Here is a 20886-nt window from a genome sequence, read left to right on the forward strand (position 1 = left end):
TGATATAATTTTGGTGTATTAGGACCATACTGTTTTGTAGATCCATGGTCTTTTAAATATGGAAGGCTAGTTTACAGTGATTTATTCAAGAAACACAAGTGACGGAGCATTTGGGCATGATTGTAAGGAGCATCTTTGGCTGTATCTCCATTTTTAAAGTCTTCCAGCATCTTTAGTCTCTCAGCAAAAGAAGTCTGCCCATGGTTCAAGTGGTTATATTTATACATGTAATTGTCTTTTCTTCGTAGGATTAGTTCTAATTTACTCTAGGCTTATGATTTAAGTTATGTATGCTCTCTTTACTTTGATCTGTATTTATCAAATACATTTAACTGTTAGATTAAATAAGATAGTATAATTTGGGAATTTTATTAAATACAGGGCTATGATAAACATGTTTTTAATGTATTCTTATTTTTTCTTAAGGTGCACCTGAAATCGATGTGCCACCAGAATATACAGAAGTGGTGAAATACAAAGCAGGAACTTCAGTTAAGCTAAAACTAGGCATTTCAGGCAAGCCTCTACCCACAATTGAATGGTCCAAAAATGGCAATGAGGTACTAACCAGTGCACTAGTGTCTTTCGAAAACACAACAGAATTTGCTTCTATACTCATCAAGGATGCAAATCGACTTGACAGTGGCACCTATGAATTAAAATTGAAGAATGCCATGGGTTCAGCATCAGCCCACATTAGAGTACAGATACTTGGTATGTCTTGAGATGCAACTGTATTTTACTCTTAAACAATAATTCAGTAATGAATACTTAACATCTTCTTTCTTCTGCCTTCCACAGACAAGCCAGGACCCCCAGGTGGACCTATACAGTTTAAGACAGTCACTGCTGAAAAGATTACAATAATGTGGGACCCACCAGCAGATGATGGTGGTGCACCTATAACACATTATGTAGTTGAAAAGCGGGAAACAAGTCGGGTTGTATGGTCTTTAATTTCTGAAAAACTGGAGGGATGTATCGTAACAACAACAAAACTCATCAAAGGAAATGAATATGTGTTCCGTGTCCGTGGTGTGAACAAGTTTGGAGTTGGTGATCCACTGGAATCTGAGCCCGTTATAGCCAAAAATTCATTTGGTAAGAAATAAGTTCTATAAAATAACTTATGCAAGTGAATTGTCTTGTGTACTATTTGTAAGTAGTACTGATTTACTGACATATGATTTTTTACTCAGTTACACCTGGACCACCTAGTACACCAGAAGTCACGAAGATAACCAAGAATTCTATGACTGTTGTCTGGAATAGGCCCACTGTTGATGGAGGCAGTGAAATATCAGGATATTTTCTGGAGAAACGTGACAAGAAGAGTCTGAGTTGGTTCAAGGTCTCTAAAGAAACCATTCGGGACACTAGACAGAAAGTAACAGGTCTGACTGAAAACAGTGAATATCATTTTCGAGTTTGTGCTGTCAATGCAGCTGGACCAGGTCCATTCTCTGAGGCTTCTGACTTCTACAAAGCTGCGGATCCTGTTGGTAAGATTCAATGTGCATTTCATCCAATAGGTTAGAAATCAATGGAAAATGAATAGGGTGGGATTGTACCAGTGTAATTGAGGACAGAATTTGTTTGTTTTCAGAATTAATTGGATTCTGATTAGTGGTTTTTTTCCTTCAAAAACTATCATTTACAGATAAGCCAGGCTCACCAACAAAGCTGAAAGTTGTGGATACAACCAAGACATCTGTTACCCTTGGCTGGATTAAACCTGCTTATGATGGAGGAAGTCCAATTACCCACTATGTGGTGGAGAAGAGGGAAGGTGAAGAGCAAGAATGGACTGTAGTCAGTACCAAGGGAGAAGTGAGAACAACTGAATATGTTGTATCCCACCTTCAGCCAAGTGTTAATTATTATTTCCGTGTATCTGCTATGAATTGTGCTGGACAAGGAGAGCCTATTGAAATGATGGAACCTGTTCAAGCTAAAGATATTCTTGGTACTGGGTTTTTTGTGGTTTTTTTTTTTTTTTTTTGGTTGTTTTGTTTTTGTTGTTGTTTTTTTTTCTTTTTTTTTTTTTTTGTTTGTTTTGGTTTGGTTTGGTTTTGTTTTTGTTTTTTGTTTGTTTGGGGTTTTTTGTTGTTTGTTTTTTTTTTTGTGATTTATCATTTTTCGGTGGTTTTTGTTTTTTCAAACTATTTCTTATTTTACATTCCACATATGCATTATTAATTTTTATTTATTTCCACAGTGGCACCAGAGATTGATCTGGATGTTGCCCTTCGGACATCTATTGTTGCTAAAGCAGGTGAAGATGTGGAAATAATGATTCCATTCAAGGGAAGGCCTCCTCCAACAGTCACATGGAGAAAGGGTGACAAGAATCTTGGGAGTGATGAAAGATATATCATCCAGAACACAGAATCATCTACGCTACTTATTATTCCTCAAGTTACACGAAATGATACAGGAAAATATGTTCTTACAATTGAAAACGGAGTTGGAGAAGCAAAATCATCATTTGTTAATGTAAAAGTACTTGACACACCTTCTGCATGCCAGAAGCTGCAGCTCAAGCATGTTTCTCGTGGCACAGTTACACTGGTGTGGGAGCCACCTCTCATCAATGGTGGTTCTGAAATAACAAATTATGTTGTTGAAAAAAGAGATGCTACAAAGAGGGCCTGGTCAACTGTTACAACAAAGTGTTCTCATACCACCTTTAAACTGACTAACCTGTCAGAAAAGACTGCATACTTTTTCCGTGTTCTTGCTGAAAATGAAATTGGACTAGGTGAACCTTGTGAGACATCTGAACCAGTGAAAGCCGCAGACATACCTGGACCTGTAAAGGACCTAGCCATGAAAGACTCTACAAAGAGCTCTGTTAAACTGCAGTGGAGCAAACCTGACTATGATGGTGGTAGCATTATATCAGACTATGTTATTGAAAAGAAACTTCAGGAAGAGAAAGAATGGACATATGCAGGCACAAGCAAGAGCTGTGAATTTGTAGCTGACAAACTTAAAGAGCTTTCTGTCATGGAATTCAGAGTCTTTGCTAAAAATGAGAAAGGCATGAGTGACTCTGTTACTGTTGGACCCATTACAGTGAAAGAACTTATAATAACACCTGAAGCTGACCTTTCTGATATTCCTGGAGGTCAGATTGCAGTAAGAATTGGACATAACCTGCATATTGAATTGCCCTATAAAGGTAAACCTAATCCATCAATGAGCTGGCTCAAGGACAACCTCCCTCTTAAAGAAACAGAACATCTTCGTTTCAAGAAAACTGAAAACAAGATAAGCTTAAGTATCAAGAATGTGAAAAAGGAACATGGTGGCAAATATACTTTAATTCTTGATAACGTAGTCTGCAGAAAGTCATTCACAATCACTGTAATCACTCTTGGTCCTCCATCTAGGCCAAAAGCACCTTTAAGAATAGATGAAATCAAAGCAGATAGTGTCGTTTTGTCATGGGAGGCTCCTGATGATGATGGGGGAGGAGAAATCACTGGCTACAGTATTGAGAAGAGAGAAACATCACAAATGAACTGGAAGCTGGTGTGTTCCAGTGCTGCAAGAACAACCTTCAAAGTACCAAACCTTGTTAAAGATACTGAATATCAGTTTAGAGTTCGTGCAGAAAACAGATACGGAGTGAGCCCACCTCTTGTCTCAGCAGATGTTGTGGCAAAGCATCAGTTTAAACCACCAGGTGCCCCAGGCAAGCCTGTTGTATACAACGTAACTGCTGATGGAATGACCATTTCTTGGGATGCTCCAGTTTATGATGGCGGTTCAGAGATTATGGGATACCATGTTGAAAAGAAGGAAAGAAACAGTATTTTGTGGCAGAAGGTTAATGTTGCATTAATATCTAACAGAGAATACAGGATTACTGGACTGCTTGAAGGCCTGGATTACCAGTTCCAAGTATATGCTGAAAATGCTGCAGGTCTAAGCCGAGCTAGTGAGCCAAGCAAATTTACTTTGGCAGTCTCTCCAGTGGGTAAGTGAATGATTAATCAATCATACAAAAAAAATGCTCTTCTTGTAGATTATTGTGAGCAGAAATAAAAATGAATCTTCATTATTTTTCTTTCAGACCCACCTGGTACTCCTGATTACATTGATGTCACTAGGGAAACAATCACCCTGAAATGGAACCCCCCACTGCGTGATGGAGGCAGTAAGATTGTGGCCTACAGCATCGAGAAGCGGCAAGGAAGTGCAGACCGTTGGCTCAGGTGTAACTTCACTGATGTCAGTGAGTGCCAATATACAGTTACGGGGCTCAGTCCAGGTGACCGATATGAATTCAGAGTGCTTGCAAGAAATGCTGTTGGTACAATCAGCCCACCTTCACAGTCTTCAGGCTATATCATGACCAGAGATGAAAATGGTAAGAATTTTTTCTTAATATGCTTGGGTATTGAAGCTAGATAGACTTTCTGGCTGTAGTGAGGGGAAGTGAGGGGAAATCAAGGAGCAAAGAACATGTGACTGTGGTCATCCCAGTCAATTCAGAATATTTATGTTCATACTCCAAGGTGAGAAGGTCTAAATTAAAGACACAAATCTGGAAGACATACATAATCTATTGCTGAAAAGCCTGGCACTCTACATTTCTCTTGGATAAACAGCAGTGGCAAAGCTGGAATGAAAGCATGGACTTAATATTCTGATGCATTGAATAATTTCAAAACTAAAATGTGCCTCAGGATGCTTGACAGACTCTTAACACCAGATTTTAACAGTGCCTTTCACCTATATATATAGGCACATGTATATATGATGCACTTTTGGATGCTTACAAGAAAAATAAGTTTATCATCCATATAACTGTTATTTAGTGAATGCCATTTTGTAAGTGAAATATTTTTTTATATCACAGACTTTTATAATTAGTACATTTAGAAGAGTATCAGAAAAACATTTAGATATATGAAAATTGATTTATATTTTCCTTTTCTAGTTGCTCCAACAATTGAATTTGGTGCTGAACACTTTGAAGGCCTTACTGTTAAAGCTGGAGAGAGCATTAGACTTAAAGCTCTAATCAGAGGACGTCCAGTACCTAAAGTGACATGGTTTAAGGATGGTAAAGAGATTGATAAAATGATGAATATAGAAATAACTACAGCAATTGGATACAGTACAATCTTCATTAGAGATGCTATCCGGGAACATCGTGGCGTGTACACAGTAGAAGCCAAAAATGCATCAGGCACTAAACGAGAAGATATTACCATCAGAGTACAAGGTACTGCACCAAGCACTTTCAGCATGCTTTTTAAAAAATAGTAGAATAAAGTGTTATAGAAAAATTACACTATTCTAAGTGTCAGCAAAATCTAACCCTGAATCTTTAAAATTGCAGACACACCTGGAAAAGTTGGTGGACCAATACGTTTCACAAACATCACCGGAGAAAAAGTCACATTATGGTGGGAGCCTCCAGCTAATGATGGCTGTGCTTCTATTTCTCACTATATAATTGAAAAACGTGAAACCAGCAGGATTGCTTGGGCATTAGTTGAAGATAAATGTGAAGCTTGCAGCTATACAGCACTTAAATTAATTAAGGGCAATGAGTATCAGTTCCGTGTCTCTGCAGTGAACAAATTTGGAGTTGGCAGACCATTGGAGTCTGATCCAGTTATCGCACAAATACCTTACAGTAAGTTTCCACCTCATTTTGCATCAATATCTGTGGAGTAACCATCTTGTCTTTCTAATGGCATTTTTCTTGTTTTCAGCTCTCCCTGATGCACCAGGAACTCCAGAGCCTACCAATGTAACAGGAGACAGTATCACACTCACATGGGCAAGACCAGAGTCAGATGGTGGAAGTGAGATAAACGAGTACATTCTTGAAAGGAGAGAAAAGAAGAGCATGCGCTGGGTTAAAGTATCCAGTAAGAGGCCCATTACTGAGAACAGATACAGAGTAACTGGCCTTATTGAGGGCAATGAGTATGAGTTCCATGTCATGGCTGAAAACGCAGCAGGAGTTGGACCTGCAAGTGATGTTTCAAAGCTGATTAAATGCAGAGAACCAGTCAGCCCACCAAGTGCTCCTAATGTTGTAAAGGTGACAGACACATCAAAGACTAGTGTAAGCTTAGAATGGACAAAGCCAGTTTTTGATGGAGGTATGGAAATAATTGGGTACATCATTGAGATGTGCAAAGCTGATCTTGAAGCATGGCAGAAAGTCAATGCAGAGACTGTTATTGCTACTAAATATACCGTGGTTGATTTGGAGGCAGGAGAACACTATAAATTCAGAGTTAGTGCTGTCAATGGTGCTGGCAGAGGAGAAAGTTGTGAAGTTCCTGCTTCAGTCCAAACCGTGGACAGGCTTTCTGCACCTGAAATTGATATTGATGCAAACTTCAAGCAGACTCATATTGTAAGAGCAGGTGCAAGCATTCGTCTATTTATTGCCTTCTCTGGAAGGCCAGTTCCTACTGCGGTGTGGTCCAAAGCAGATGCTAATCTTAGTTTGCGTGCTGACATTCAAACAACTGATTCGTTCAGCACACTAACTGTAGAGGAATGCAACAGAAATGATGCTGGCAAGTATGTCTTTACTGTGGAAAATAACAGTGGAAGCAAGTCTATTACATTTACTGTCAAGGTTTTGGACACACCTGGTCCACCAGGTCCTATTACATTTAAAGATGTGACTCGAACATCTATTACTTTAATGTGGGATGCTCCTGTTCTGGATGGAGGTTCTCGCATCCACCACTACGTTGTGGAAAAACGCGAAGCAAGTCGTCGTAGCTGGCAAGTAGTGAGTTCAAAATGCACTCGACAAATCTTTAAGGTCACAGATTTAGCAGAAGGTATGCCATATTATTACCGAGTTTCAGCAGAAAATGAATATGGTGTAGGTGAACCCTGTGAATTAACAGAACCAGTTGTGGCCACTGAAGAACCTGCTCCACCGAAGAGACTAGATATTGTCGATACAACCAAATCTTCAGTAGTCTTAGCCTGGCTTAAACCTGATCATGATGGTGGTAGCCGTATTACTGGATACCTTCTTGAAATGAAACAAAAAGGATCTGACACCTGGACTGGAGCTGGACAAACCAAGCAACTTACTTTCACTGTTGAAGGCCTTGTGGAGAACACAGAATATGAGTTCCGGGTCAAGGCAAAGAATGATGCTGGCTACAGTGAGCCAAGAGAAGCTTCTCTTCTGTTATTGTCAAGGAGCCACAGATTGAACCAACAGCAGATCTCAGTGACATAAGCAGACAGCTTATAACATGCAAGGCTGGAAGCACCTTTACTATTGATATACCAATCAGTGGACGCCCAGCTCCAAAAGTGACATGGAAACTTGAGGAGATGAGGCTGAAGGAAACTGAAAGAGTGACCATCAAGACAACAAAAGACCGAACCACACTGACTGTAAAAGACAGTATGAGAGGTGACTCTGGTAAATACTACCTTACACTTGAGAACACTGCTGGTGTGAAAACATTTACTGTCACAGTGGTAGTCATAGGAAGGCCAGGTCCTGTCACTGGCCCAATTGAAATATCATCTGTATCTGCTGAGTCCTGTGTGTTGACCTGGAAAGAACCTGAAGATGATGGTGGCAGTGACATTACAAACTACATTGTAGAGAAACGTGAATCTGGCACAACAGCATGGCAGCTGGTGAATTCCAGTGTGAAACGCACACAGATCAAAGTCAGCCATCTCACAAAATATCAAGAGTACAGTTTCCGAGTAAGCTCGGAAAATAGATTTGGTGTCAGCAAGCCAGTTGAATCAAAAACAGTGGTTGCTGAGCATCCATTTGGTAAGTGAAACACTTTTTAAAATTTGTTCTTTTCTTCTGACTGAAGTGTTTATAATTACTAACATTTTCCTCCCCACCTTTTCATGTTTAGTCCCACCAAGCCCACCTTCAAGGCCAGAAGTCTATTCTGTGTCTGCAAGTGCCATGGCTATTCGCTGGGAAGAACCCTACCATGATGGTGGCAGCAAAGTCATTGGATACTGGGTGGAAAAGAAGGAGCGCAACACCATCCTTTGGGTGAAGGAGAACAAAGTACCATGCTGTGACTGCAACTATAAAGTCACTGGGTTGGTGGAAGGCCTAGAGTATCAATTCAGAATCTATGCTCTAAATGCTGCAGGTGTTAGCAAAGCTAGTGAAGCTTCCAGACCTGTAGTGGCTCAAAATCCAGTCGGTAAGTAATACTTTCAGAGTTACATTGTTACTTAAGCTAAAATAGGATTGCATTTCTCATTTTTTCTGCTTTATTCCTCCAGATCCACCAGGAAGACCAGAAGTAACAGATGTCACCAGATCTACCGTGTCACTGAGCTGGTCACCTCCACTTTATGATGGTGGAAGCAAAATAATCGGATATATTGTTGAGCGCAAACCATATAATGAATCTGGTGATGGACGTTGGCTGAAATGCAATTATACCATTGTCTCAGAAAACTTTTTTACCGTGACAGCTCTTAGTGAAGATGAAGCCTATGAATTCCGTGTACTGGCAAAGAATGCTGCTGGTGTGATTAGCAAAGGATCTGAATCAACTGGCGCTGTCATTTGCAAAGATGAATACAGTAAGGAATATTTTCTTGGCGCAATTAAAAACATACTGTTCTATTTTAAGTACTGTCATGTAATTTTTTTTCAAATCTCTTTTTCCAGCACCACCTAAGGCTGAACTTGATGCCAGACTGCAGGGAGAAATTCTGAGCATTAGGGCTGGATCAGATCTTGTTCTTGATGCAGCCATTGGTGGAAAACCAGAACCAAAAGTCTTCTGGTCCAAAGGTGACAGGGAACTGGAGCTATGTGAAAAGATATCTCTGCAATACACCAGCAAACGAGCGATTGCAATTATCAAGTTCTGTGACAGAAGTGATAGTGGAAAATATACCCTAACAGTTAAAAATGCCAGTGGGATGAAACAAATTTCTGTTCTTGTCAAAGTGCTTGGTATGTATGCCGTGATTACTAATAATACTTAGTCTACTGAAAAAAACTGCATTCTTTTAAATAAGAATGAGATGCTTTTCCTTAGCCACTAATCACAATACTTATTGGATTCCTATACAGATTCACCAGGTCCATGTGCAGGGCAAAATCACGGTTAGCAGAGTAACAGAGGAGGAAATGTACTCTGGCATGGAACATTCCTGAGGAAGATGGAGGTGCAGAAATCACTCATTATATCATAGAAAGGCGTGAAACCAGCAGACTTCACTGGGTTATTGTTGAGGCTGAATGCCAGACTTTATCAACTGTGGTAACAAAACTTATTAAAATAATGAATACCTTTTCCGTGTAAGAGCTGTCAACAAATATGGACCAGGTGTTCCACTTGAATCAGAAACCTGTGATTGCCAGGAATGCTTTCAGTGAGTGTTACTACCTTCCATTCTGCATCAGATTTGTGGAATAATTTTCATGGATAAAAACAATGTGTTGAACAATCTTTTTTTTTCCTCACCTTTTAAAAAAATAGCTATTCCAACACAGCCTGGTGCCCCTGAAGAAGTGACTGTCGGCAAGGAACATATCATTATTCAGTGGTCAAAACCAGAATCGGATGGTGGCAGTGAGATTAAGGACTACCTTGTGGACAAACGTGAAAAGAAGAGTCTGCGCTGGACACGAGTGAACAGAGATTATACCATTTATGACACCAGACTGAAAGTCACTGGTCTCATGGAAGGGAGCCAGTACCAATTCCGTGTCACTGCAGTGAATGCTGCTGGAAACAGTGAACCAAGTGAAGCTTCACAATACATGTTATGTAAAGAACCATCATGTAAGTTTCTATATTTAAAACATATTTTAATATTTATTTATAATAATGGAGCATAAATGCACATTGACACTTTAACTAAGAAACCCATAATCACACACAAACTCACTGAACTAGATAGTATTGGAATAACTTAGAAACAATTATAGTTCATTGTAAATGCATTTCCTGGAATTAGCCTATCTGGAAATTGGTTTTGACTGAATTGATTTTGACTGTAAAATGTTTTCTGCACCAATATAAAATGTATTTTCTTCTTTTTCAAAGACACTCCTGCATCACCTTCAGCTCCAAGAGTTGTGGATACTACAATGCACAGCATAAGTTTAGCATGGTCAAAGCCCACATATGATGGTGGTGCTGACCTCTTAGGCTATGTTCTTGAAATGAAAGAAGAAGGCAGTGAACAGTGGTATCGAGCACATACAACCGCCACTCTAAGGAATGCTGAGTTCACCGTGACTGGTCTTAAAACAAACCAGAAATACCAATTCCGAGTTGCTGCAACAAACGTGAATGGTATGAGTGAATTTAGTGAATCATCGGCAGAAATAGAACCTGTGGAAAGAATAGGTAATTTGAAAGCCTAATGCATATTTTAAGGAAACTATATTTTTCTTTAGGACTTCTATAAGATTAACTAATTCCATATTTCTTATACCCTTCATCAGAAACACCTGAACTTGAGCTTGCTGATGATCTGAAGAAGACTGTTACAGTCAGAGCTGGTGGTTCCCTGCGCCTAATGGTCTCTGTATCTGGCAGACCTGCTCCTGTAATCACATGGAGCAAGCAGGGTGTTGACCTCGTAAGTCGAGGCATTATTGATACTACAGACAGCTACACTTTGCTTATTGTGGATAAAGTTAATCGGTATGATGCCGGAAAATACATCATTGAGGCTGAAAATCAATCAGGAAACAAAATCAGCAACTATTTCTGTGAAAGTGTATGGTAAGTACTGCTACAATTGTATATGAGCATTACAGCACTCTGCCTGCTCATTGCTGAGAAATGTGTCATTCATTTCCAAAGGAAGTTTGCATTTTAAATAATATGAGAATGTTTGAGAAGTCAGAGAAACAATCCAATCTAGAGGAAAGTCCATAATTTCTGGAGCTGTGCTACTTCATAAATCAAATGCCAGCATTTTTGTTTTATGCAGAAGTACTCATTGACTGTAAAATGAAAGGATCCAAAAGGGGAAAAAAATTTGTTTGGTTTTTTTTTTTTAGATACACCTGGTCCACCACCTGCAGTGAGAGTTAAGGAAGTATCAAAAGATTCTGTGACACTTACTTGGGAAATTCCAGTCATTGATGGTGGAGCCCCAGTAAACAACTACATAATTGAGAAACGTGAAGCTTCCATGAGAGCTTACAAGACTGTCACTACCAAATGCAGCAAGACATTTTACAGAGTTACTGGACTTCTGGAGGGAGCTTTGTATTATTTCAGAGTACTACCAGAAAATATTTATGGCATTGGTGAAGCCTGTGAAACATCGGATGCAGTACTGGTATCTGATGTCCCCATGGTACCACAAAAACTCGAAGTGGTTGACACCACTAAATCGACTGTTACACTTGCCTGGGAGAAACCACTGCATGATGGTGGCAGCAGATTGACTGGCTATGTCATTGAGGCCAGCAAAGCTGGAACAGAAAGGTGGTTGAAGGTGGTGACGTTGAAGCCTACCGTCTATGAACATACCATTATCTCTCTCAATGAAGGTGAACAGTACTTGTTCAGGGTCAGAGCACAGAATCAGAAGGGCGTGTCAGAACCACGAGAGATTGTCACAGCAGTCACAGTTCAAGACCGAAAAGGTAGGTGTCTACTGCTGAAAACAATAGAGTCAAGCTTACACAATTGAATGTGATAGTTATAAAACAGGCATTTAAAATATCAATTATTTGCTTTCCTTAGTTCTACCAACAATTGACTTCACTGGAATACCTCAGAAGACAATCCACGTACCTGCTGGAAAGCCCATTGAATTAGCCATTCCAATTGAAGGACGACCACCTCCAACTGCATCTTGGTTCTTTGCTGGTTCTAAACTAAAAGAATCAGAACGCATCAAAATGGAGACTACTGCCAAAATGGCCAAATTAACTGTGCGTGAGACCACCATACATGACACTGGAGAGTATACACTTGAACTGAAGAACACAACTGGAACAGTTACTGATACAGTAAAGGTTATAATCCTTGGTAAGTGTTCATCAAAATAATTGTCCATGACCTTCCTCCATTTCAACTTTTACATGAGAAATATGATTTTTATTTTTTTTTTCCCCCTAGACAAGCCTGGACCACCTATTGGACCTATCAGAATTGATGAAGTTGATGCAAATTATGTAACCATCTCCTGGGAGCCTCCTGAGCTGGATGGTGGAGCTGCCCTTAGTGGGTATGTGGTAGAACAGCGTGATGCTCACCGTCCTGGATGGCTGCCAGTTTCAGAGTCAGTAACCAGGACAACATTTAAGTTCACCAGACTTGTTGAAGGTGCAGAATATGTGTTCCGTGTAGCTGCTACAAACCGCTTTGGAATTGGATCTTACCTACAGTCTGAAATTATAGAATGCAAGAGCAGAATCCGTAAGTCTGAATTTTTGTTTATTCTCTACCTTTAAAATTCAAAATATATATTTAAATGAGCTTATATATCCACACATATACTAGAATTTTCTACATGATGCTACTTCCTTTGGCCAGATAAAAGTGAACATTATGATGCACAGCAATCTTGTTATTTTCCAGAGGAAAAATGCCATCCATAGATCTGTATATGTACAGAATGACTGTACAGAATGTGGATGGTAAACATGGATTTTTCCGCTCAGGTCTACCGTCAGTCTTGAAAAACTGCTTTAACCCCATGACAAAACGAGTAGTTTTTCACTGACCTGATTTGCAAATTACTTAGATGTTTGCTAATAAAAGAGTTTAATAAGACATTGATATTACATTGTTATTCACAATATGTCACATACTACTAGTGCGTAAAGTCATCTGATGCTTTCTTCACTAACTCCGTGTCATGTTTTTACAGGTATTCCTGGTCCTCCTGGCACTCCAGAAGTGTTTGATATCTCTCGAGACGGCATGACATTGACTTGGTATCCTCCAGAAGATGATGGTGACTCACAAATTACTGGTTATATTGTGGAACGCAAAGAAGTTAGAGCAGATAGATGGATCCGTGTGAATAAAGTTCCAGTCACCATGACTCGTTACCGTTCCACTGGGTTGGTTGAAGGATTAGAATATGAACACCGGGTCACAGCAATCAATGCCAGAGGCACTGGGAAACCCAGCCGTCCTTCCAAATCTGCTGTTGCCAGAGATCCAATTGGTAAGTAATTTCCTACAAAGATTAAACATGTTATGGGAGTGTCATTATGCTACAATTAATTCTAATTTGGATTTTTTTCTGGGTATATTAACAAATGAGATCCTGACTGGAGAAAATGAAGGAAATATTAGTGAAAATCTTTCACTCAAAGTTTTCCTTTTTAAATTCACTATAGACTTATTACAGATCATAAGTTGCAAGTTAGCATTTATTTAATCTTTCAAATATTTGTAAAAACAAATCCCACCTGCCTGTCTGATCTCCCCTTCCAGCTCCTCCAGGTAAACCTCAGAATCCAAGAGTCACTGATACTACAAGAACATCTGTCTCCCTGGCTTGGAGCCCACCAGAAGATGAAGGTGGTTCTAAAGTTACTGGCTACTTAATTGAGATGCAGAAGGTTGATCAATTTGAATGGACCAAATGCAATACTACACCAACCAAGATTCGGGAATACACATTGACACATCTTCCCCAGGGTGCAGAGTACAGATTCCGAGTGCTAGCCTGTAACGCTGGTGGGCCAGGAGAACCTGCTGAAGTGCCAGGAACAGTCAAAATAACAGAAATGCTGGGTAAGACATTTCATGTCTTAGCTCTTGTTAAAAGCTGTCCTAAAATAATTTTTGTTTAAAGCAGGTATGATATCATCTGTAGGACATATCATGACATGTTATTTTTGTTTACAGAATATCCTGACTATGAACTTGATGAAAAATACCAAGAAGGTCTCATGGTGAGACAAGGAGGAGTAATCAGGCTTACAATACCCATTAAGGGTAAGCCCATCCCAGTATGCAAATGGACAAAAGAAGGACAGGACGTCAGCAAGAGGGCCATGATAGCGACTTCTGAGACTCACACAGAACTTGTGATCAAAGATGCAGAAAGAGAAGATTCAGGCACCTATGATTTGGTACTCGAAAACAAATGCGGCAAGAAAGCCGTGTACATTAAAGTCAGAGTGATTGGCATTCCAAATCCACCAGAAGGACCACTCGAGTATGATGATATACAGCTCGTTCTGTCAGAGTAAGCTGGAGACCTCCTACAGATGATGGTGGTGCAGATATCCTGGGTTATATTGTTGAGAGAGAGAAGTACCGAAGACTGCCTGGTACACTGTTGACTCTAGAGTGAAAGGGACATCACTAGTTGTGAAAGGACTCAAAGAAAATGTGGAATATCATTTCCGTGTTTCTGCTGAAAACCATTTCGGTATTAGCAAATCTCTGAAATCTGAAGAACCAGCAGTACCAAAGACACCTCTAAGTAAGTTTTCTTATTAGATGGAAAAAAAACCACCAAAACCCTACATTATACTCTAAAGTGCAACAATATATGCAGAAATTTTAATGGATGTCACTGTTATTTCTATTTTTTAATTATTATAATTATTAACAGATCCACCAGAGCCTCAAACAACCCACCTGAAGTGCTTGATGTTACAAAGAGTCTGTCAAACTTGTCCTGGTCCAGACCTAAAGATGATGGTGGTTCTCGCGTAACGGCTACTATATTGAACGTAAAGAGACATCTACAGAAAAATGGGTCCGGCATAATAAGACACAGATTACCCACTACAATGTACACAGTCACAGGACTTGTTCCAGATGCTGAATATCAATTCCGTGTCATTGCCCAAAATGACATTGGTGAAAGTGAAGCAAGTCCTGCTTCTGAAACCAGTTGTATGCAAGGATCCATTCGGTAAGATAATGTCCACATTAACAGATCTTTTGAAGAGCAGCTTAATGACATTTAGAGAAAAATTGAATTTCTGTATTCATTTTAATTTCAGACAAACCAAGCCAACCTGGAGAAATTGAGATCACTTCTATATTTAAGGACAGCATTACATTAGAATGGGAACGACCTGAAAGTGATGGTGGCAAAGAGATCCTTGGCTATTGGGTTGAATATCGCCAGTCTGGAGAAAGCCACTGGAAAAAATGCAATAAGGAAACGCATCAAGGACAGGCAGTTTACAGTAGGAGGCTTACTAGAGGCCACAGAATATGAGTTCCGTGTTTTGCAGAAAATCAGACTGGCCTCAGCAGGCCTCGAAGGACCGCTATGGCAAGTGAAAACTAAATTAACATGTAAGCAAAAATACTTTGTCACCTTTGCTGTGATATTGTTGTAATTTTCTGAGTCATAACCATGGTGCTGCATTTAACATGCTGCCTATTTGTTTACATATATTTGCTAACATGACTGTCCCAAAGGACAGTCTTTCAAGTATAAATAAAAATTAATTCCAGAACACATATAATAGAGGAAAATTTAATAGTAATTCTTATATTTTTTTCTTATTTCTTTGTTGCCGCTGGAGAAAAGCACCTGCCATAAAAAAGAAATGCAAGACGTTACACTAAACTGGGTGAGGCAGCTCAGCTGACAGGCCAGATTGTTGGGAGACCTTTGCCTGATATTAATTGTACCGCTTTGGCAAAGAGCTGGTACAAAGCAGAAAATACAAAATGTCGTCTGATGGACGCAATCATACGCGACAGTAATGACAGATGACAGGAGATGAAGGTCTCTACACTGTTATGGCTACCAATGATGTTGGAGAAATTGAAACTAGTGGCAAGCTATTATTGCAGGCTCCTCCTCAGTTCCACCCTGGCTTCCCATTGAAAGAGAAATACTACGCAGGTGCAGTGGCACCCTCCGTCTCCATGTTGTGTATATGGGCCGGCCAGTACCAGCAATAACTTGGTTCCATGGCAACAAACCTTTGAGAGGATCAGAAACAATTACTATTGAGAATACAGAACAGTATACTCATCTTGCTATTAAGAATGTCCAGACAAGACTCATGCGGGAAGTACAAAGTACAACTCAGTAACACATTTGAACAGTTGACACTGTACTTAATGTGGAAATACAAGGTAATTAACTTTCTTTTCAGTATTTTGTGGACTATTTTCTCAATATTGACTGGAAAAAGAAATAAAAATTTTGTGCTTTTCTTGTACAGAATAAACCAGAAAAACCAGAAGGGCCAATTGTTATAGAGTCTATATTGAAGAATTCTGTGGTGATAAGCTGGAAACCACCAGAGGATGATGGAGGTGTTATGATAACCAATTACATCATAGAGAAACGTGAAGCCAAGGAAGGAGCAGAATGGCAACTTGTATCTTCAAGCATTTCAGGCACAACCTGTAGAATTGTTAACCTAACTGAAAACGCAGGCTATTATTTCCGTGTTTCTGCTCAGAATATGTACGGCATTAGTGAAGCACTGGAGGTCTCATCAGTAGTTTTTATAAAGCCTCCATTTGGTAAGTAGTGCCCAAAATATCAGTATCTGTGTGCGCCCATGTTTTCCTTAAACTACAGCCAGCAGCCCAGCCCCACGCAGCTGTTTGCTCACTGCCCCACCAGTAGGACTGGGGAGAGAATCAGAAAGATAAAAGCTGGAAAACTCTTGGGTTGAGATAAGGAGAGTTTCATAAAAAAAGCAAAAGCTGTGTGCACCAGCAAAACAGAATTCATTCCCTGCTTCCCATGGACAGACAGGTCTTCAGCCACCTCCAGGACATCCCACCACACGTAACAGTGGCTTGGGAAGACAAACACCATCATTTCAAGTGTCCCACCCTTGCCCCCATTTTATATACTGAGCATGGTGTCATTGTCTGGAATATCCCTTTGGTCATTTGGGCTCACCTGTCCTGCCTGTGTGCTGCTCCCCCCTCCCATACAACCTCAACTTCCTCAACAGCGTGTCAATACAAAAAGAAGAAAATGGCCTTGGCTCTGTGTAAGCTCTGCTCGCAGTAACAAAAAACATCTCTATGTTATCACCTTGCATTCAGCACAAATCCAAAAACACAGCCCCATATTAGCCACTGTGAAGAAAGTTAACTCTACCCAAGCCAAAACCAGCATACCTTATAATTAATGAGTAAGGCAATCTCACTTCAGTTTTTGAACTTTGTTATTCTTTACAGATAAACCAGGACAACCCGGCCAGCCAGTAGCAAGTGCTGTCACCAAGGATTCTTGCGTTGTCTCATGGAAGCCACCTGCAAGTGATGGTGGTGCAAAGATTAGAACTTATTATCTTGAGAAGCGTGAGAAAAAACAGAACAAGTGGATTTCTGTAACAACAGATGAAATTCGTGAAACAGTCTACTCTGTGAAAGATCTTATTGAAGGTCTTGAATATGAGTTCCGTGTGAAATGTGAAAATCTTGGTGGTGAAAGCGAGTGGAGTGAGGTATCCGAACCAGTCATTCCAAAATCTGATGTGCCAATTAAAGCTCCACATTTCAAGGAAGAACTAAGGAATCTGAATGTGAAATTTCAAGCTAATGCCACATTTGTCTGCAAAGTCACTGGTCATCCTAAGCCAATTGTCAAGTGGTACAGACAGGGCAAAGAAATCATGCCAGATGGGGAAAAGATCAAGATACAGGAATTCAAGGGTGGATATTACCAGCTAGTCATCACGAATGTAACAGATGATGATGCCACGGTATATCAAGTTAGAGCTACCAACCAAGGAGGATCTGTGTCTGGCACTGCCTCTCTGGATGTTGAAGGTGAATGAAGGGTCCTGATAATCAAGACAGTTCATTTAATTTTGAATATTTAGACTATGTATGCGCTTCTTGTGTGCTTTTGGTAATGTGTTTTTTCTTCCTCTTTTCTATTCGCAGTTCCTGCGAAGATTCATTTGCCCAAAACTTGGAAGGCATGGGAGCTGTTCATGCTCTCCGAGGGAAGTGGTGAGCATCAAGATTCCATTCAGTGGCAAGCCGCCCCCTGTGATCACATGGCAGAAGGGACAAGATCTCATCGATACTAATGGACACTACCAAGTCATTGTTACACGATCATTCACATCTCTTGTTTTCCCAAATGGTGTTGACAGAAAAGATGCGGGATTTTACATTGTTTGTGCGAAAAACAGATTTGGAATCGATCAAAAAACAGTTGAATTAGAATGTGGCTGATGTGCCTGATCCACCAAGAGTCTGAAGGTAACTGATGTTCACGGATTCAGTCACCTAACCTGGAATGAACCAGCCACTGATGGTGGAAGCAGGATCATAAACTACATCATTGAGAAACGCGCTACAACAGCAGAGAGATGGATTCGTGTTGCTCAAGCTCGTGATACGCGATACACAGTAGTGAACCTGTTTGGCAAGACCACCTACCAGTTCCGTGTGATTGCAGAGAACAAGTTTGGCCAAAGTCAGCCTTCTGAACCTACTGATCCCATTGTAACAAAGGAAGATAAGACCAGAGTGATGAACTATGATGAAGAAGTTGATGAAACCAGAGAAATTACGGCAGCTAAAGCAGCTCACCACTCTACAAAGGAACTCTATGACAAATACATGATTGCAGAAGAGCTTGGACGTGGGCAGTTTGGCATTGCACATCGCTGTGTTGAGGCAGTTTCAAAGAAGACTTACCTGGCCAAATTTGTCAAAGTAAAGGGTGCTGACCAAGTTTTGGTAAAGAAAGAAATTTCCATCCTAAACATTGCTAGGCACAAAAACATCCTGCATCTTCATGAATCATTTGAGAGCCTAGAAGAATTGGTCATGATCTTTGAATTCATTTCTGGGGTTGACATCTTTGAAAGAATCAGCACAGCTTCATTTGAACTTAATGAAAGAGAAATAGTAAATTACGTACGCCAGGTCTGTGATGCACTAGAATTTTTACATAGTCATAGCATTGGACATTTTGATATTAAACCAGACAATATTATTTACTTTACAAGAAGAAGCTCTGTAATTAAAATTGTTGAATTTGGTCAAGCCAGACAGTTAAGGCCTGGAGACAGCTTTAGACTCCAGTTCACTTCTCCTGAATACTATGCACCTGAAGTACATCACCATGACTTGGTCAGCACAGCTACAGACATGTGGTCAGTTGGTGCTCTAACATACATTCTTCTCAGGGCCTTAACCCTTTCATTGCTGAAAACAACCAACAAGTTATTGAAATATTCTCAATGCTGAATACAGCTTTGAGGATGAAGCATTCAAAGACATAAGCATCGAAGCCATGGACTTCATTGATCGCCTACTAGTAAAGGAAAGAAAATCTCGGATGACAGCTGCTGAAGCACTTAATCACGTATGGCTAAAACAGCAGACAGAAAAGACCAGCACTAAAACCATTAAGACCTTGAGGCACAGGCGTTACTATCAAACTCTAGTAAAGAAGGAGTGGAACACAGTTGTGTCAGTAGCCCGCATTTCATGTGGAGGCGCAATTAGATCCCAGAAAGGCATAACAGTGGCTAAAGTTAAAGTTGCCCCAATAGACATTGGGCCTATTGCTGGGCAAATAAAACATAATGTTGCAGAAGAAGGAGGCCATGCCAAATATGTATGCACAATTGAAAACTATGATGAGTCCAACAAGTCACATGGTACTTTGGTATGAGGCAATTAGAAAAGCACATGAGAAATATGAAATCAAATATGAAGATGGTGTGGCAACCATGTATGTTAAAGATGTTTCTAAATCAGATGATGGAACCTACCGATGTAAGGTAGTAAATGATTACGGTGAGGACAGCTCTTATGCAGAACTTTTTGTTAAAGGTGTGAGAGAAATTTCTGAGCACTACAGATGCAGAACTGTTAGAAAAGTGAAACGAAGGGTTGATACTATGAGACTATTAGAGCATCCCCCAGAATTTACTCTGCCTTTGTATAATCGTACTGCATATGTTGGAGAAAATGTCAGGTTTGGAGTAACTATTACAGTTCACCCAGAACCTCGCTTAACATGGTATAAATCAGGCCAGAAAATCAAACCTGGGGATGATGATAAGAAGTATACTTTTGAATCAGACAAGGGTCTTTATCAACTTGTCATCAATAATGTCACTGAAGAAGATGATGCTGAATACAGTATTGTGGCACGCAATAAATATGGTGAAGACAGCTGCAAAGCTAAGCTGACTGTGATTCCGCATCCACCTCCAGCAGATGCCACACTTAGGCCAATGTTCAAAAGACTGCTGGCTAATGCTGAATGTCAAGAAGGCCAAAATGTCAGTTTTGAAATCAGGGTATCTGGTGTGCCAAAACCAACTTTGACATGGGAGAAAGATGGTCAACCTCTATCCTTTGGTCCCAACTTTGATATAATTCATGAAGGTTTAGATTATTATGCTTTGCATATCAGAGATACTTTACCAGAAGACAGTGGCTACTACAGAGTTACTGCTACAAACAGTGCTGGATCTACGAGCTGTCAGGCTTATCTAAAAGTTGAACGCTTGAAATATGTCAAGCGTGAATACAAGACAGAAGAAGAGCGGGAGAAGCATGTACAAAGGCAAATTGACAAGACCTTACGAATGGCAGAAATCCTTTCTGGGGTTGAAGCTGTTCCACTGACACAAACTGCACAAGAGGCTCTCAGAGAAGCTGCTATCCTATATAAACCAGCTGTTAGCTCAAGACTGTTAAAGGTGAATATGAAATTCAGAAGGAAGAAAAGAAGGAGAAGGAGGAAAGGAGACTTCGTATGCCATATGAGATCCCAGAGCCTCGCAAACATTGTGCGTGCTGCTCTTGAGGAAGATCAGGCATATTAAACACTTTGTGCCTCTGTCTGACATGAAGTGGTACAAGAGGCTGCGAGACCAGTATGAAATGCCAGGAAAACTTGAGAGGACCGTGCAGAAACGTCAGAAACGCATACGTCTCCCAGGTGGGAGCAATTTTATGTGAT

At 40.1% G+C, this 20886-nt stretch overlaps 1 protein-coding gene across 1 annotated transcript in view; it reads left to right on the top strand.

The window, feature by feature from the left end:
* The window catches only part of TTN (titin), a 240161-nt gene that overhangs the window by 213511 nt on the left and 5764 nt on the right, over positions 1-20886 (top strand). The window contains 59 exon segments of the mRNA XM_066323289.1: positions 427-714; positions 802-1101; positions 1200-1502; positions 1661-1966; positions 2219-3985; positions 4082-4378; positions 4952-5239; positions 5357-5656; positions 5736-7178; positions 7181-7801; positions 7893-8195; positions 8278-8583; positions 8672-8962; positions 9083-9099; positions 9101-9136; positions 9138-9285; positions 9288-9358; positions 9360-9384; positions 9492-9797; positions 10062-10367; positions 10466-10716; positions 10718-10748; positions 11030-11623; positions 11724-12011; positions 12102-12401; positions 12856-13158; positions 13431-13733; positions 13848-14174; positions 14177-14248; positions 14251-14430; positions 14563-14574; positions 14577-14663; positions 14666-14736; positions 14738-14842; positions 14844-14868; positions 14960-15123; positions 15125-15185; positions 15188-15240; positions 15242-15264; positions 15494-15529; positions 15531-15595; positions 15598-15825; positions 15828-15978; positions 15980-16017; positions 16020-16055; positions 16146-16451; positions 17124-17717; positions 17835-17861; positions 17864-17896; positions 17899-18122; positions 18124-18148; positions 18151-19089; positions 19092-19133; positions 19136-19555; positions 19558-19598; positions 19601-20606; positions 20609-20718; positions 20721-20859; positions 20862-20885. Coding sequence (XP_066179386.1) covers positions 427-714; positions 802-1101; positions 1200-1502; positions 1661-1966; positions 2219-3985; positions 4082-4378; positions 4952-5239; positions 5357-5656; positions 5736-7178; positions 7181-7801; positions 7893-8195; positions 8278-8583; positions 8672-8962; positions 9083-9099; positions 9101-9136; positions 9138-9285; positions 9288-9358; positions 9360-9384; positions 9492-9797; positions 10062-10367; positions 10466-10716; positions 10718-10748; positions 11030-11623; positions 11724-12011; positions 12102-12401; positions 12856-13158; positions 13431-13733; positions 13848-14174; positions 14177-14248; positions 14251-14430; positions 14563-14574; positions 14577-14663; positions 14666-14736; positions 14738-14842; positions 14844-14868; positions 14960-15123; positions 15125-15185; positions 15188-15240; positions 15242-15264; positions 15494-15529; positions 15531-15595; positions 15598-15825; positions 15828-15978; positions 15980-16017; positions 16020-16055; positions 16146-16451; positions 17124-17717; positions 17835-17861; positions 17864-17896; positions 17899-18122; positions 18124-18148; positions 18151-19089; positions 19092-19133; positions 19136-19555; positions 19558-19598; positions 19601-20606; positions 20609-20718; positions 20721-20859; positions 20862-20885 — 15456 coding nt within the window.

This window comes from Sylvia atricapilla, chromosome 7 (assembly GCF_009819655.1).
Source record: "Sylvia atricapilla isolate bSylAtr1 chromosome 7, bSylAtr1.pri, whole genome shotgun sequence".
Taxonomy (NCBI): Eukaryota; Metazoa; Chordata; class Aves; order Passeriformes; family Sylviidae; genus Sylvia; species Sylvia atricapilla.